Source organism: Chrysochloris asiatica, unplaced genomic scaffold, assembly GCF_000296735.1.
Source record: "Chrysochloris asiatica unplaced genomic scaffold, ChrAsi1.0 scaffold00001, whole genome shotgun sequence".
NCBI classification, from domain to species: domain Eukaryota; kingdom Metazoa; phylum Chordata; class Mammalia; order Afrosoricida; family Chrysochloridae; genus Chrysochloris; species Chrysochloris asiatica.
This window is the reverse complement of record NW_006408519.1, coordinates 52,775,041-52,792,852: the sequence shown is the minus strand read 5'-3', so window position 1 is coordinate 52,792,852 and position 17,812 is coordinate 52,775,041. Positions and strand designations below refer to the sequence as shown.

The 17,812-nt window shown below is 49.9% G+C and overlaps 1 protein-coding gene across 1 annotated transcript in view; it reads right to left on the bottom strand.

The window, feature by feature from the left end:
- Positions 1-12,411, bottom strand: part of SPATC1 (spermatogenesis and centriole associated 1) — a 41,026-nt gene extending 28,615 nt beyond the window's left edge. Inside the window, exon 1 of the mRNA XM_006830875.1 lies at positions 12,201-12,411. Within this exon, the coding sequence (XP_006830938.1) occupies positions 12,201-12,411 (211 nt within the window). The remainder of the gene's footprint in view (positions 1-12,200) is intronic.
- Between the last annotated feature and the right edge of the window lie 5,401 nt (positions 12,412-17,812).

The window sequence follows — 17,812 nt, the reverse complement described above, 5'->3', positions numbered from 1 at the left end:
GAGGGAACAGTCACTGGAGAAGGATATCATGTTTGGTAAGATGGAGGGTCAGAGAAAAAGAGGAAGACCCCCAACGAGATGGATTGGCCAGGTGGCAGCATCGATGGACTCAAGTGTGGCATGAGTAGTGAGGTTGGCCCAGGATCGGGCAGTGTTTCGCTCTGCTGTTCGTAAGGTCACTATGAGTCGGTGCCAACTCCATGGCACCTAACAACAACAACAAACATTCTATGATGGTGACTGGGGCTGGGATGGAAAGGGGAATTATTCACTGGGTAGAGTGTTGACACGTTCTGACTTGGGTGACAGAGAAGGCAGTTAAAAAGAAAAAGGCAGGAAAAGAGAAGGAAGGGGAAAAGGAAACTGCCTTTTATTTTCATGCACTGGAAGGGAAACAATGTTTATTTTCTCATAAAAAGAGCTTATATGAATTTTTGTTTGAAACACGAAGGTCAGTTACTACGGCAGCATCTTCTGTGTTATTATGACACGTTTAATACAGGGTAGATTGACCTCTTATTCCATTTTAATAATTCAATTTTCTCAAATAGCATGTCCTCTATAATTACGATATTCAGAAATGTTTTTGAAGACTGCCTTGTATAATAAAATGAGCTATTACTTAATTTCACAACTGAATTTTTTTCTAAGACTAGATTCCAACTGCCGTGAACCCACCTGGGCCCCAGTCAAAGAGTGGCCGGAAGAGGCTCCTAACGATACGGAGACACCAAGGCCATAGTCTCCTCTAAGTTCCCCCCATGAATTCCACCAAGGCCCGCTGGCCCCCACAGCAGGCAGGAGGTGGACAGACACAAGCAGTGGTTGTCAGTTCTGCAGTCTTGTCACTCCAGCGCCCACTCCAGAGTTACTTTGGACCAGCAATTACATACACAGAAGCTACAAAAAAAATTAATCTGCATGGTAAGAAAATAGATTTGGCGAAGAACAAATGAGATGAAATGCTCTTTTGCAGCACGCATGATAATGTTGTTAAAGAGTGTGTGGTGGGTTTGAACTGCCGACCTTGCTATCCAGCGCCATACCAGGACTCCTCCACACATGATAAGTCAACTTAAAACAAAATTGTAACTGGTTAAAACAACTTCAGATTCTCTGCATTTATATGTTCATTTAATGCGTAAGGATTATTGAGGGTCCAGAAAGGTTTACTGTGTCAGGCAACTGCAGTTTACAGAGTCTGAACTGCTTAGCTCAGCTCATCTGCCCTCCAAGCTTCCCCATCATAGGGGGCTTTGGAATCCACCTAGAGGCCTCCAGGAGCCCTGGTGGCGGTTGGAAGCCACCAGCCTCACGCGGGAGGACGATGTGGCACTGTTTCTCTAAAAACATGCAACCTCGGAAACCCTGTCTTAGCCCACTTCCAGCTGGTCAGGAATCCTGTAGGATCCGTCTTGCACGGTGTCGTAAATTCGTCAATTCCGCCACCACACACTGGTGCACATTGCTACCCGCCCGACGTCTCCCGACGTCTCTGCGGACAGACATCCCCGACTCACCCGCCACGCGCACGTCCCCGGCAGAGACGCTACCTGAGGGACCCCGCGGAGTCCCCGGCCCAAGCTTAGAGACAGGTGAGTCGTGACCAGGTCTCGAGAGCATTCCCCGAGGGTCTGAGGGAAACGTCGGGTGGCCAGAAGCCCGTAGGTGTAGGGGGCTAGGGGCGGGGCCTGAGCGTCGGGGCGGCCCTACCAGCGGGGCGGGATCAGAGTTTATGGGCGGGGCCAGGGGCGGGGCCAGGGCGTCTGAGCGGGAAGCTGAGGCCCCTGAGGAATGACGGACGACCTGAGGGATAGAAGGATAGAGACTGCGAAGGCGCATCTCCAGGCAGTTCCACACGGGATAGGAGTGCAACGTGGGCTGGAGAGAGATGGAGGTGTGGATGGAAGGAAACGGGGCCGAGGGGAGGGATGGGTCCCGAAGGGAAGATGGCGCTGAGGGGAGGGGACAGGCCCAGAGTCTTGAGGGGGAGGCTGGTAAAGCCCCCGAAGCTGGGTGGACTGTCCTGAGAAGTCAGGCCCTGAGGAAAAGATGGGACCTGCAGAGAGGACAGGGCCCCGAGGGAAGGGAAAGGGGAGGATGGGGGCAGGACAGATGAGGTGGGGAAGGTGCGGAGGGAGAGGTAAAGGGACCCACCAACCTGCAATCCTGAAAGAAACCAGCGGTGGGATGCAGGTGGGCTTAGTCTAGGGAGGACGGTGGTGCCATGCCAGCAAAGAGCAGGGACAGAGGGCCGATTTGAGCGCCCGTCGCGGCCTGAGCGCCTCTGGAGGAGCCCAGTCCCAGCCGGTGTGGGCAGGCGCCAGCCAGGGGTCGGTGCCGCCCGTGTTTGAAGGTCAGGGACCCGTCGTTCAGCCCTCACGTCCCTTCTCAGCTACTGCCCTCTGAGGGGCTCCGCGCAGGAGCTGGCGGCCTGCAGTCTAAGGTGTCCTGGCTCGACCTCCCACCTGCCATGTCGGCCATAGGCTGAGTTCCTGGCGCCTGCGCCCTGCTCTGTGAGGCTAATTCGGCCAACGCCCACTGGGTTCCTGCTGCCCCCAGTGTCCTCTCTGCCCACAGCAGCTGGACCAGCTGCTTGCTTGGCTGATGATCTTTCCCGCCACCTGGTCTTGGAGTTGCTTGGGCTCGTGTGCACTGGCCTCTGTTTTCTGCCCATCCACAGCCCTCTTGGCCTCCACTTCCCGCCAGCAGCGCACTCAGTGATGGTCCTAGTCTCTTAGCTGAGTCATCGACAGTGCTTGACATCCAGCGTCCCTCATGCACTGAACAAAGCGCTGTTGCTCCTATAAATTCATAGGTACAAACGCCATTTGGGCTTCTACACAACTGGGCTGACTCCTCATATTCCCCTCTCTGTCCCGTCCCCCATTTCTACTCAGTTTCAGATATTCCCTCACCTTCCTGTGACTCTCAGGATGGTCTGTTCTTTACAGAGAAAATGGAATTCAGGAGCCTGGAGTTCCTGAGCTTTCTACCTCCTGGCATTCTCCCGCCCCCATGCTCTCCTTCCTGTGGTCCCCATCTTCTCTAGCACCCTTTTTTTTCTGGTGAATTTTCAGTCTTTCCTGGCTCCTTCTCCACATTTAAATAAACTCAGGTTGCTGCCATCTTGGAAACAAACTCTTGACTTCCTGTCCCTCTCTTCCTCCTCTGCTCAGCTTCCTGGGACTGACGGCACCATCTGTTTTCTCCACGGTCTCACTCTTCACCTCAAGTCTGCTTCTCCCACCTATCTCAGTGTTGAAGTCGCTCTAAGCAGCGTCATATCTGCCTCCAGTCATTAAAGGCTGTGGACATCTTAGTACCCTTCTAACGTGACCTCTTGGCAGCCTTTGAAGCTGTCTCTTGACTTCCTTTCCCTTACACTCTGAACTAGCCCGTGCCTCTTCTGCCAATGTCTCACTTGGGACTTGCCCTGCAACCTTCTTTTATTCTTCCTGTATTCTCTTCCCAGTCTCACCCCTTTCTGTAACTTCATTTTTATCACCAACTCTTGAATCTCTTCTCTAGTCCTGTCAGGCAGTTAGAACAGGGCGATAAGAGGGCTTCATATCATACCCATACAGTGGTCTCAGCAGAAACATTAGACCAACCTCAGCAATCAGGAGATCTGCACAGGGCTACTAACTGTTGTAAGATGAGGATGATAAGGGAAAGATGTCCATCAGTCATGGGACTGGGGAGCAAGATTCCAAGTATGCATATTTAAACAAATTCCCCAAACTAAATACACAGCTCACAGCCCTGTCAGAGGCTATATAAAGGAAAAGCCAAATTGTATTTGGGGCTTCTCTTCTTTGTCTATGCTTAATAAGTTCTGTGGCACTGTAGGATAAGCACTGGACCGAAATGTTGGTTTTAACAGCAAGGTTGGGTGTTTGAACACATAAGTTGCTCCTAGGAAACCTTATACACAGGGTCACACATAATACTTAACCATAACGTCTTTTATCTTCCTAAGTCTCTTGTCTTTCTAACCTCTTTTGCATGGGGTAAGTGTGTTGTTGTTTTTGTTGTTAGGTGCCATCGAGTTGGTGCTGACTCATAGCGACCTTATACACAGCAGAATAAAACACTGCCCTATCCTGATCCAACCTCACCATCATTGCCACACTTGAGCCCATTGATGCTGCCACTATGCCAATTCGTCTCGCTGGGGGTCTTCCTCTCTTTTTCTGACCCTCCACCCTACCAAACATGATATCCTTCTCCAGCAACTGGTCCCTCCTGACAATATGTCCAAAGTATGAGAGACGAAGCATGGCCATCCTGGCCTCCAAGGAGCACTCTGGCTGCACTTCTTCCAACACAGATCTGTTTTTTCTTTTGACAGCCCATGGCACTTTCAATATTCTCCTCCAACACCATAATTCAAATGCATCAATTCTTCTATGGTCTTCCTTATTCACTGTCCAGCTTTCACATGCATATGAGGTTATTGAAAATACCATGGCTTGGGTCAGGAACACCTTAGTCCTCAAGCTGACATCTGTACTATTCAACACTTTCAAAAGGTCTTGTGCAGCAGATTTCCCTAATGCAATACGTCATCTGATCTCTTGACTGCTGTTCCCATGAGTGTTGATAGTTGATCCAAGAAGAATGAAGTCCTTGACAACTTCAATCTGTTCTCCGTTAATAAGAATGTTGTTTATTGGTCCAGTGGTGAGGATTTTTTTTTTTTTTTTTTTTACATTGGGATACAATCCATACTGAAGGCTGTGCTCTTTGATCTTCATCAGTAAGTATTTTAAGTCCTCTTCATTTTCAGCAAGCAAGGTTGTATCATCTGCATGTCGCAGGTTGTTAATGAGTCTTCCTCCAATCCTGATGCCACGTTCTTCATATAACCCAGCTTCTCGGATTATTTGCTCAGCATACAGGTTGAGTAAGTATGGTGAAAGAATACAACCCTGTCGCACACCTTTCTTAATTTTAAACCATTCAGTGTTTCCATGTTCTGTTCGAACAACTGCTTCTTGGTTCATGTACAGATTCCTTGTGAGCACAATTAAGTGTTCCGGAATACTCATACTTCGCAATGTTTTCCATAGCTTATCATGAGCAATAAAGCACAGGTAAACATCTTTCTGATAGTCTCTGTTTTCAGCCAAGCTCCATCACACATCAGCAATGACGTCTCTCATTCCACGACCTTCCCAATTCTTTGGAAGCACAGTAGCACCATCCCACAGACAACATTTCAACCATGATAGTCCTGACCTCTTCTCTGAGTTTCAGGCTCACATGGCCACTGTTTCCTGGACACTCCATGCAAATGTCTTGTGGATGTCTCTCTCTTTTTTAACTGTAAAATTTTTTATTTACAATTTACCCACTGGACTCAGTTTGGTGGTGTTGGTGGTTGTAGCCTTGAGTCGGTACTGACTCATAGCAACCCTGTGTACAACAGAATGAAAAACTGCCCAATTCTGTGCCAGTCTCCCCATTGTAGCTATGTTGGAATCCATTGCTGTTGCTACTGCGCTGATCCATCTCGTTGGGGGTCTTCCTCTCTTTCTCGGACCCTCCACTTTACCAAACATGATATCCTTCTCCAGGGACTGGTCCCCCCTTATAATATGTCCGAAGTATGAGAGACAAAGTGTGGCTCTCCTGACTTCCAAGAAGCATTCTGGCTATACTTGTTCCGACACAGATTGGTTTGTTCTTTTGACACTCCATGGTACTTTTCATATTCTCCAACACCATAACTCAAAGGCATCAATTCGTCTATGGTTTTCCTTATTCACTGTCCAACTTTCACATGCATATGAAGTTGTTGAAAATCATGACTTGGGTTAGGCACACCTTAGTTCTCAAACTGACATCTTTCTTTTGAACGCTTTAAAGAGGTCTTGTGCAGCAGAGTTGCCTAATGCAATACATAGATAGTTTGATTTCTTGATTGCTGCTTCCATGAGTGTTGATGGTTGATCCAAGCAAAATGAAGTCTTTGGCAACTTCAATCTTTACTCCATTTATATGGATGTTGTTTATTGGTCTAGTGGTAAGAATTTTTGTATTCTTCACATTGGCCCATACTGAAAGCTGTGGTCTTTGATCTTCATCAGTAAGCATTTTAAATCCTCTTCGCTTTCAGCAAGCAATGTTATATCATCTGCGTATTGCAGGTTGATAATGAGTGTTCCTCCAATCCTGATGCCATGTTTTTTTTTCGTATAATCTAGCTTCTCTGATTATTTGCTCAGCATACAGATTAAGTAAGTATGGTGAAAGACACAACCCTGTCGCACACCTTTCCGTGTTCCCTTGTTCTGTTCGAACAACTGTCTATGTACAGGTTCCTCATGAGCACAAACCAGTGCTCCGGAATACCCATTCTCTGCAGTGGTGGCCATAGCTTGTCACGATCCACACAATTGAAAGTCTTTGCTTAGTCAATGTTGTTGTTAAGTGCCGTGGAGTCGATTCCGACCCATAGTGATTTCCGAGTCTGTAAATCTTTATGGGAGCAGCAAGCCTTATCTTTTTCCCTTTTGCTTAGTCAATAAGCACAGATAAACATTTCTGGTATTCTCTGCTTTCAGCCAAGATCCATCTGACGTCAGCAATGATAGCCCTCGTTCCACATCTTCTTCTGAATCTGGCTGAATCTCTGGAAGTTCTCTGTCAACATATGGTTGCAGCTGTTTTTGTATTAGCTTTAGTAAAATTTTACTTGCATGTGAATATTAATGATATTGTCTGATAATTTCCACATTCTGTTGGGTCACCTCTCTTTGGATGGGTACAAATATGGATGTCTTCCAGTGAGCTGGCTGGATAGCTGTCTTCCAAATTTCGTGGCATAGATGAGTGTGTGCCTCCAGTGCTGTATCAGTTTGTTAAAAGATTTCAATTTGTATCCTACCAATTCCTGATGCCTTCAGTGCACCTTGGACTTCTTCCTTCAATATCATTGGCTCTTGATCATATGCTACCTCTTGAAATGGCTGAACATTGACCATTTCTTTTTGGTGCAATGACTCTGTGTGTTCCTTCCATCTTCTTTTGAAGCTTTCTGCATCGTTCAATATTTTGCCCATAGAACCCTTCAATATTTCAAGTCTAGGCTTGAACTTTTTCTTCAGTTTTCTCAGCTTGATCAGGTCCCTCAGCTTTCTAAGGTTTCTGAGGCTGTAAATCTACAGGAGTAGAAAGCTTCATCTTTCTTCCATGAAGTAACTGGGGAATTTGAATGACTGACCTTGAGATTAGCTGCCCAACGCGTAACCCATTACACAATCAGAGGTCCCTGGACTCAGTTTATTGTTGTTGTTGTTTAGTGCCATCGAGTCACTTCTGACTCATAGTAACCCTGCGTAGGGTTTCCTAGGTGGATTTGAACCACCGACCTTGCAGTTCAAACTGTTGTTGAGATCCAGTGCTTATCCTCCAGTGCCACACCAGGACTCCTGGATTCAGTTTAAATGATTCTAATTTATTGGTAACAGCCAAAGCATCATAGTCAAGAGGCAGCCTTCTTTTCTCCATCAGGCCTGTCACAGTGTCAGCCTTGGCCACATTAGTGTCACAGAGCTCCTGTACAGCCTTTTGGATCCGGTGCATGCTGGTCCTGACACCCACAATGGTCATGAGCGTCCTGTTGTCTTCATGACTGACTCAGTGGTTGAAGGGACTTTCATGTGGGAACAGTGGTCAAGCTTGTGTCTCCTGGGGGCGCTTTTCCAAGATTAGCTGGGCTACTTTTAGATGCCTTGGGCAGCCAGAGATGAATGACACGCAGATCTTTTGTTTTGTTTTCCTGTGGCTGTGGATGCCTTTCAGTGTGCTGCCTTCTTGCCTGTTAATGCCTTTGCTTTGGCTTCCGTTTTGGGAGGGGCAGGGGCTTCCTTCTTTGCTTTTGATGTCATTTTCCTCGTGTGGATGTTTTAAAGGCAACTTGTTGGAAACTCTAGGGGCAGTCCTCCTAGGGGACAGTTCTCTTAGGGGACAGTCCTCCTAGGGGACAGTCCTCCTAGGGGGCAGTTCTCCTAGGGGACAGTCCTCCTAGGGGGCAGTTCTCCTAGGGGACAGTTATCTTAGGGGGCATTCCTCCTAGGGGACAGTCCTCCTAGGGGACAGTTCTCTTAGGGGGCAGTCCTCCTAGGTGACAGTCCTTTTAGGGGGCAGCTCTCCTAGGGGACAGTCCTCCTAGGGGACAGTTCTCCTAGGGGACAGTCCTCCTAGGGGACAGTTCTCCTAGGGGACAGTCCTCCTAGGGGGCAGTTCTCCTAGGGGACAGTTCTCTTAGGGGGCATTCCTCCTAGGGGACAGTCCTCCTAGGGGACAGCCCTCTTAGGGGGCAGTTCTCCTAGGGACAGTCCTCTTAGGGGGCAGTTCTCCTAGGGGACAGTCCTCTTGGGGGCAGTTCTTCTAGGGGACAGTTCTCCTAGGGGACAGTCCTCCTAGGGGACAGTCCTCCTAGGGGACAGTCCTCCTAGGGGGCAGTCCTCCTAGGGGACAGTCCTCCTAGGGGACAGTCCTCCTAGGGGACAGTTCTCCTAGGGGACAGTCCTCCTAGGGGACAGTCCTCCTAGGGGACAGTCCTCCTAGGGGACAGTTCTCTTAGGGGACAGTCCTCCTGGGGGACAGTTCTCCTAGGGGACAGTCCTCCTAGGGGACAGTTCTCCTGTGCCCTGTAGGGCCACTCGTCAGAACAACTCAGTGACAATGGTGTCTTACTTCACACGCCACTCATTTTCCTCCACCAAACCTCCATCCCCTCAGTCCAGGATCACACCTAACATTTGTAGGATCCTGGGAAAGAGCCAAAATGGAGGTCCACATAACGTGTGTCAAAATAGGTTCAGTCACGCTAACAAACTGTTACAGCCTATATTCTTACCCTGACAAAGAAACCTTTGTAACAACCTGGAAGGTCAGGTCTTAGAATTCCTGGACTTCCTGGCATTCCTGGGATAAGAGCCAACCCACCTCTTACCCTCATCCTGTTCCTTCCTCTTTCTTAACTGAGAGGGGACTGATGCCATGCTGTTGGCACCCACAGCCCACATGGCCCTGCTGCGATCACATCTCCCAAGCTGAATGGAATGGGCTCAAGCTCTGGACCAGGAAATTTAGGAGGCAGGACTGTGCACAAGAGCAAGGGAGAAGAGTGGGCCCAGAACAAGGGGTACGGGAAGTCAAGTTTTGTTTTCAGAGCACACCGAAACTAAAAGGCAGGCCAATCACAGGAATGGGCAGACTGAATGCCCAGGATGAGGAAATGGCCACTTTTGCTGGGGATGGGCTTGCATGTTCCAGTCTCAGAAATGTCATCACCCCGGGCAGCCAGTAGATGAGATCGTCTGGGCACTGCCTTCTTCACCTGTCACTTGTCAGCAGTTAGGATGTCAGCTTTTCTCACTAAATCCCTTGACTTGTGTCTCTCCACCTTCTAGCTCATGCCATCGTCTCCCACGGCGGGACTAACTGATCTAGCTAATCTCCTGGCCTCACCCTGGGGTTCCTTGAATCCCTTCTACCGCAGCTGGAACAATCTTTTGAAACACAGACATGACTATTATTGGCTTGAAACATCAGTGTCAATTCATCACCTTTTGATCAAGTCCAAGCTCCTTAGCTTGTTGTTAACAATCCTTTGGACCCCTGCTGCCAGACACATACTCTCATGCAATTACACACACACCACCCAACTCATACGACACACAGCCACACACTGACACATACCTGCACATGTTCATCAACAGCACACTCCCGAACATATGCATATCACACACACAAACATACACACCACTTCTTCTCACACCCAAACATTCCCAGACACATACACACCTCAGACTTATACACTATACACACAGCACACATTCATGCACACTCAAACTCACTATCACAAAGCACATGCTCTGCCACACATACAACACACATCACATACCACAAAACAAACACTACACGTCATGTGCACAGGTATACACTCTCACAGACACTGCACACTCACACAAACACATATACCCACTTACACTCATGCACCATACTTGTATGCACCACATCATGCACACTGCACATATTTACATAGCCACACAGACACTTCACACCCATGTGACTATTTACTCACATTCAAAAGCACTCCCTGCACTTACACGTACATCTAAATGCACTCCACACATTGACACACGGTCCCACAATCACACTCAAAGCACACCCAGGAGCACTCACACTATTACACATGACACGCCCACATACCTCATCATCCAGTTATACATACCGCAAATACACATAACACACACTGTGCACACTTACACAGACCACAACACTCCCCACACCTGATACTCACATTCCTCATGAGGGCATGCCAGCACTCAACACACATGTGTACACACACACACACTCCTCAGACATCACACTCACGAGTACACACACACTCCCCAGGTACCACACTCACACTCACCATATGCACACACACACACACTCCGCAGGCACCACACCCACACTCACACCACGTGTGCACACCCACATACTGGAACCACTCTGATCTACTCGTCAGTGTCTCCCAGGTCCAGGCAGTGCCTGAGTGTGTCCGCTGTCGCAGTGCATGTCGGCATCACCTCCATTTGCTAGGATTCCTCCAGAATCTGGCCTGAACTCTTCCCGGGCCCCTGGGGCTTTGCAAGGTCTGAGGTGGCTCAAGGATTCCCTTAAGAGTTAGCCTGGGTCTCAGAAGCTGGAGTGCCATTTCTGACTGAGATTCCTGAACAGTGTACCTCCCTCATGCCTGGTCTCTGTGTTTCTGAGCTGTTGATGGTGTGACCTTGAAACGGAAAAGGGTCTGTGTGCTTGTCCTTGCCATAGGTGTGTGTGGGGAGGGACGGAACAGCTGCCAGGAACGAGTGACGGAAGATGTCTTTGAGCCTGAACAGGAGAAGAGAGTTGGGGAGGACAGACCCGGGGGCTTCAGGGTCTTAGGGGAAAGGTGGCCAGCCTGAAAGCTAAGTTTCAGGCACTCACTGGGCCACAAGCCTGCCCAGAACCGAGCTGGGTACTTGGTACTGAAGCCTCCAGCCCTGGGTGGGCTTAGCACAGAGGGCAGGGCTAAACTTGGAGCAGGAGCTGAAGCCATGGCCAGGACCTGGGGTGAGGATGTTGGTTGGTCCAATGCCATGCAGACCTGGAAGAGGATATGACACCTGAACCTTCCTGAATGGGCTGCCAGCTGTGAAGGAGCCAAAAGGAGGTCCCCAGCCAGACTGTGGACAGAGGAGCAGGGGGAGACATGTGGCAGAGGCGTGTCACAGATGGGGAGTGGTCCCGAGGGCGTGTGGACAAGTTTGTTTGGAGAAGACCGGAGGGCGGCTATAAGGTGTGCATGCAAACCACCACCACCACGTATCCACTCCCTGTTCGCCTTAGTGAGCTTCCTCGGCAGCCCTCTCAGCTCCGACACTCATGAACACACCTGAGCAAACCACTTCCTGCCCACAGCTTCTGTGTCCTTCCTCTCCTCACGCACTCTGGCCTCAACCCCTCTGCTGCTGCCCACCCCGGGGCCCACTACTCCTGTTTTCCTTCAGACACCCGTTCTTCACTGCGTGCCCACCTACCCCCCTGCTGCGTACACCTTCTCCATCACACAGCTGGTCCCCAGACCTCAACTTCAGTCCCGTCTCTTTTTCGTAGCTTCTAGATTTATAGTCCTGGTCGGCGCTGTAGGAGAAGCACTGTACTGCTTAGGTCAGCAGTTCAAACTCACCAGCCGCCTCTTGGAAACCCTATACAAGGGGTTTCCTTGCTATGAGTTGGAACCGACTCCACAGCACACAAACACCAACAAACCCGACTTGTATGATTGTGGGTCACAGGTTTCCTCCAACTGGTCAGTAATGGGGGAGGTGGAGAGGGACTGAGGGGCTACCACATACCCAGCCCAACAGGGCGCCACTTTGGGATTTCAGAGCCGCAAACTGCCCCAAGGGAGGGTTACCTGGAAATTTAGCTGAGGGCTGGGATGTGGGCAACAGCAGGCAAGTGGACTTGGGGTCTAGCTTTGCCCTGTTGTTTTGATGGCCATGTGTCCTCACCCTCCCTCTCCCGGGGAGCACCGCCTGTCAGCTGTCAGCTTGCTCCTCTCTCGGGAACCCGAGCCCCAGCCTGCCTCAGCCCCCTTCTTGGCCCAGCCTCACCCCTCCCTCCCCTTCTCCTCAAACGCAGCATCTTACAGTTGCCCTGGTGTGGCGCTGGGCCAGTGGCCCCCTCTCCAAGCCCACTGCTGAGCCCGCTGATGCCCAGGCCGCCAGCCTGGGTCTTGATGGCCGACTTGAGCTCGTGGTTCTCGCGGATGAGACGTACCAACTTCTTCAGCTCCTCATTTTCCCGTACTAGCCTCTCGATCTGATGCCGAAGCCCCTCATAATTGGTGAGCAAAGACATGCCTGGGGGAGGCAGGGGGTTGCGGCCTGTGAGAAGGCACTGTAGCTGGAGGCTACCCAGGGCTCCGGGCAAGGCCCGGGCTGGAGCGGGCGCAGGGTTTGCAAGGCCAGCCCAGTGGGCCAGTATTGTGAGGTCAGAGGCTGCCTGGCCCAGCTGTCCATGCCTCCAGGCCTGTGCACCACCTGGCCTCCGCCTGGGCCATCTGCTCCTCCTCTGTCTAGCCAGTCTCACTCCTGGGACACTCCTCCTCGAAGCCCCCTCTTGTCTCCTGGATGGGGCCCACTACTCGTTAGGCCTTAGCGGGCGGACCTCCCTGGGGGAGCACTTGCTGCAGGTCTCCTGAGCCAGCAGAGACTGTGCCCTCAACCCATGAACCCCCAGTGACCAGCCACATGCCTGGGTAGAGAATGAAAACTCACCTCCAGCTTCCTGGTCAGGCAGCCCCCTCCCTCCATCTTAGTCCTGCTGGGTGTGTCCGCGTCCTCCTGGGATGGTCTGACAAGGACACCTGCCTATGGTGTCTTCTGGCCCTAGGCCCTCAGCGTCTTGCCTGGTCTCCACTACTGGCCCCAGGCACCCATGTCTGAGTACCTTGCTCCTTACAGCTTGGGTGCCCGTGTGTGACGACGCAGGCCCCACTACCAGATCCCCTGGTGGGCCTATGTCCTGGATCTCTGTCCCCAGCTCCTTGAATCTTTCAATGTTCATACCTCAAGACTGCATCCTTTTCCTGGATCCCAGAGCTCACGGCCCCTTTCTAGAAGCCAGGTCTTCATTGTTTTCCTGTCTCTCTCAGCGCTGCCTGCACAGAGAACTCAGGGGGGTCTGACCTGGGGGCTGAATAAGGTATGTCTTCATGACCTCCCGGGACTCTGGGGCTGCAGCCCACAGGCCTCGTTGGGACAGATCAAGGCAGCATCCTGGTGGGACCAGACGGGGAGGAACCAGCCTGGACTGGGTCAGCCTGAATTGAGCATTCCACTGGACCTCACAATGGGGGGGCCAGCCCCCCACCAGACTGTGACCCCATTGAGTCACTGTAACCCCCCAGATCAGACCAGACCAGACCAGACCGGGGCCCCTTTCAGTGGGGACACACATCGCCAGAGCCCAGAGTCAGGAAGCCTGGATTACCCAGATGTGGGGACTCGGGAGACAGGGGACTTAGCTGTATCTAAGGCCCCAGGTGTGGGAGGGAAGGTAGAGTGGAAGTGGTGGGTGGCACCCTTTCCTTCACCCCTCATTCAACCCATCACAAAGACAGTCCAGTCCAGGCCTGTGAGCCAGTGTAAGCTCTGCCCACCCCCACACTGCTCCCCTCCCGGACCTCTTTAGATGACCACAGAGGAGGCACTTTGCTACTTCACACCTTACACTTCACAGCTTTCCTGAGAAACTGGCCTCAGGATGATGGTAATTCCACTCTTCTTGTTCCGTTTCTCTCCTCACAGCCTGGCACCAGGCCAAGTGTAACCCATCTCCTGGGAGGTGTTCTCAGAAGACTCACCCCTACCCCCACCCCCCCTGCTCCTCAAAGCGTTCCCATCAGCCTCTGGCTCCTTTCTTGGCACTCCGCTCTGCACAGAGCCTCATTGGTCTCGCTGCTCCTATTTCTCCGCTTTTCTAACCATTTATTTCGGCTGCTGTGTACACACAGGTGACCTTTGGCCCCCAGATCTACTGGGTTTGAGCTTTGCGTGTGGATAAAGAATAGCTAGAGTTTGGAGAACAAGGTGAGAAATGGATCCACACCAGTTACGACTTTGCGTTTGGGAGTGAGAGTCTGGGGGTGGCAGATACTGACTGGGTCTCTCAGTATCTGCAGCTGCCTGACTGGAGGGGGTTATCCTGCTGGGATGATGGGCCCAGTATGCCTCCTGAGTGTCCTCCCGCCAGCAGCTGCTGAGTCAGCCCCTTGTCCTCTTCTCGGGTCAGCAGCTTCTGCACAGTTTGTCCCCCTGATGATTCATCTCCTTAGATCCAGCTCTTTGTTCTAGTTTGCTGAGGCTGGGAGGGAGCTTGGCTCCCAGGAGTCTTGGCAGGTCTAAAAAGCATTCCTCTGAAGCCATCTTTCCAGGCAGGGCATTGCTGAAGGGCGGTGTCTCCTCTTTTGGGGCTGCTGTGACAAAGTGGCCCTAAGTGGTCAGCTTTTGAGAGGCCATTCTCCTTCACAGTGCTGGGTCTGGGAATTGAAAGGAGTCCGGGAAGTGCTCAGGGCTACAATCCTTCCTTGTCTCAGCTTTTGGCAGCCCCGAGCATTTCTTGGCATGCTGTCTTCCTCCATGTTTGTCACTTTGCAAGTCTGTCCTCTCTTATAGAAACTTTGGTGGCATGGTGGTGGGTTAAGCCCTGGACTGCTAGCCACAAGGTTGGAGGTTCTAACCCAACAACTGCTCCTCAGGAGGAAGATGAGGCTGTCTGCTCCTGTGAAGACTTAGTCTCTGAGGCCCTAGGGAGCAGTTCTCCTCGGTTCTCTATGCCCACTAAACAGCAGTGAGCTTCAGTCCGCGTTCATAAAAATGCCTCTCAGATGGAAGTCGGGCTAGGACCCACCCTACTGCAGGGGACCAAGTTAACTGACTACGCGTGCAAAGCACATCCGATTTCCTGTACATAGTCACAGTCAAGAGGTACAGGACTTAGGACTTCAACATGCCTTTTTGGGGAACCCAACTAAACCCATGACAGACAGAGGTCCAGTCCCCTTTTACCTCCCTCCACTGGGATTATCTGTGTGGCTGGGCCTGGGTGAGCTGCCCTCACCTCCTGCAGGGGAGCCCACTTGCACACAGACCATGCACCCAGCAATCCTGACTGGCCATGACCATTCCTGCTGCCTGCTGCTGGCCAGGAACTCCACGGGGACCCACCGGGTCCTCACTCAGGGCCTCCTGAACTTGCATGGAGCCTCCTCCTTCTCTGCCTCCACTCCGCACATCAAAAGGGCCATAGTGACCTGTCCCGAGTGCCTGTTGTATGCCAGGGTTGGCTGTAGCAGCCCCATGGACATCTGACGGGAAGGCACAACACAGCTGTCCCTGCCCCTGCGCATGCTCCCCACTCACGGTCACTGTCACTCCTCGGTGATGACCTCGTTCTGCACAGCTGCCAGTGGTGTGTGTGTGTGTCAGGACGGCCCCCACACATTCCACTTTGTATCCTGCACACAGTAGGTGCTCAATAAATGCACAAGTACAGTTTTATTCAATCTTTGTTTTCTGTTTCTAAGAGAATTGCTCCTGAAGGTATAAAAGGTGTGGGGTAGACCAGCAGTCCTGGTGTGGCACTGTAGGATAAGCTCTGGACTGTGAGGTAGGTTTGAACCACAAACTTGGTGGTTCAAACTCACCAACTGTTGTTGTTGTTAGGTGCTAACAAGTTGGTACTGACTCATAGCGATCCTATGCACAGCAGAAGGAAACTCTGCCTGGTCCTAAGCTAACCTCACAATCGTTGCTACGTTTGAGCCCATTGTACCAATTCATCTCACTGGGGGGGGTCTTCCTCTTTTTTTCCGACCTGACCCTCCACTTTACCAAACATAATAGCCTTCTCCAGTGACTGGTCCCTCCTGACGAAGTTTGGTCATTCTGGCTGCACATCTGCAAACACAGATCTGTTTGTTCTTTTAGCAGTCCATGGTACTTCCAATATTCTCCTCCGACACCATAACTCAAATGCATTAATTCTTCTACGGTCTTCCTTATTCACTGTCCAACTTTTGCATGCATATGAGGTTTTTGAAAATACTATGGCCTGGGTCAGACACACCTTAGTCCTCAAGCTGACATCTTTGCTCTTCAATACTTTATAAATAGGTCTTTAGTAGCAGATTTGCTTAATGCAATACATAGTTTGATTTCTTGTCTACTGCTTCCGTGAGTGTTGATGGCTGATCTGAGCAAATGAAGTTTCTGGCAATTTCAATCTTTTCTCCATTTATAATTGGTCCAGTGGTGAGAATTTTTGTTTTCTTTAAATTGAGATACAACCCATACTGAAGGCTATGATCTTTGCTCTTCATAAATATTTCACTTTCAGCAAGCAAGGTTGTATCATCTGCACATCATAGGTTGTTAATGAGTCTTCCTCTAATCCTGACGCCACCTTTCTCTTCATAGAACCCAGCTTCTCAAATTACTTGCTCAGCATACAGTTTGAAGAAGTATAGTGGAAGAATACAACCTATCATACACCTTTCCTAATTTTAAACCAGTCGGTGTTCCCTTGTTATATTCGAACAACTGTGTACAGGTTCCTCATGAGTGCAATTAACTGTTCCGGAATGCTCATACTTTGCGATGTTGTCCATAGCTTGTCATGATCCATACAATTGAAAGTCTTTGCATAGTCAATAAAGCGCAGGTAAACATCTTTCTGATATTCTCTGATTTTAGACAAGATCCATTGGACATCAGCAATGTTATCCCTCCTTCCACATCCTCTTCTGAATCCAGCTTGAACCTCTGGGAGTTCTCTGACAATGTATGATTGTAGCCGTTTCTGCATTACCTTTAGAAAAACTTTACTCGCATGAAATATCAAAGATACTGTTCAATGATATCTGCATTCCGTTAGGTCACTTCTCTTAGGAATGGGCACAAATACAGATCTCTTCCAATCAGTGGGCCAGATAGTTGTCCTCCAAATTTCTTGGCATAGATGAGTGAGTGCCTCCTGTGTCGCCTCACTTTCTTGAAAGATTTCAATTTTTATTCCATCAATTCCTGCTGCCTTGTTCTTTGCCAGTTCCTTCAATGCACCTTGGACTTCCTCCCTCAGTATCATTGGCTCTTGATCATATATGCTACCTCTTGAAATGGTTGAACATCAACCATTTCTTTTTGGTACAGTGACTGTGTGTATTCCTTTCATCTTCTTTTGATGCTTTCTGTATCATTCAATTTGTCCAGAGAATCCTTCAATATCTCAAGTCGAGGCTTGAATATTTCCATCAGTTCCCTCAGCTTGAGAAATGCTGAGCATGTTCTTCCCTTTTGGTTTTGTAACGTCAGGGCTTTGCACATTTTGTTATAATATTTAACTTTGTCTTCTTGAGCTGACCTTTGAAAGACTTCATCACTTCTTCCATTTGCTTTGGCATTTCTATATTGGAGAGCAAGTTTCAGTGTCTTTTCTGACATCCATTTTGATCTTTTCCTTCTTTTTTCTTAATAATCTTTTACTTTCTTCCTGTATGATGTTCTTGATGTCATCCCACAACTCTCCTGGTCTTCGGTGTCTAATGCATCAAATCTGTTCTTCAGATAATCTCTAAATTCAGGTGAGATATATTCAAGGTCATACTTTGTCTCTCATGGACTTGTTTTCAGTTTCTTCAGCTTCAGTTTGAATTTTCAGATGAACAATTGATGGTCTGTTCCACAATCTGCCCCTGGCC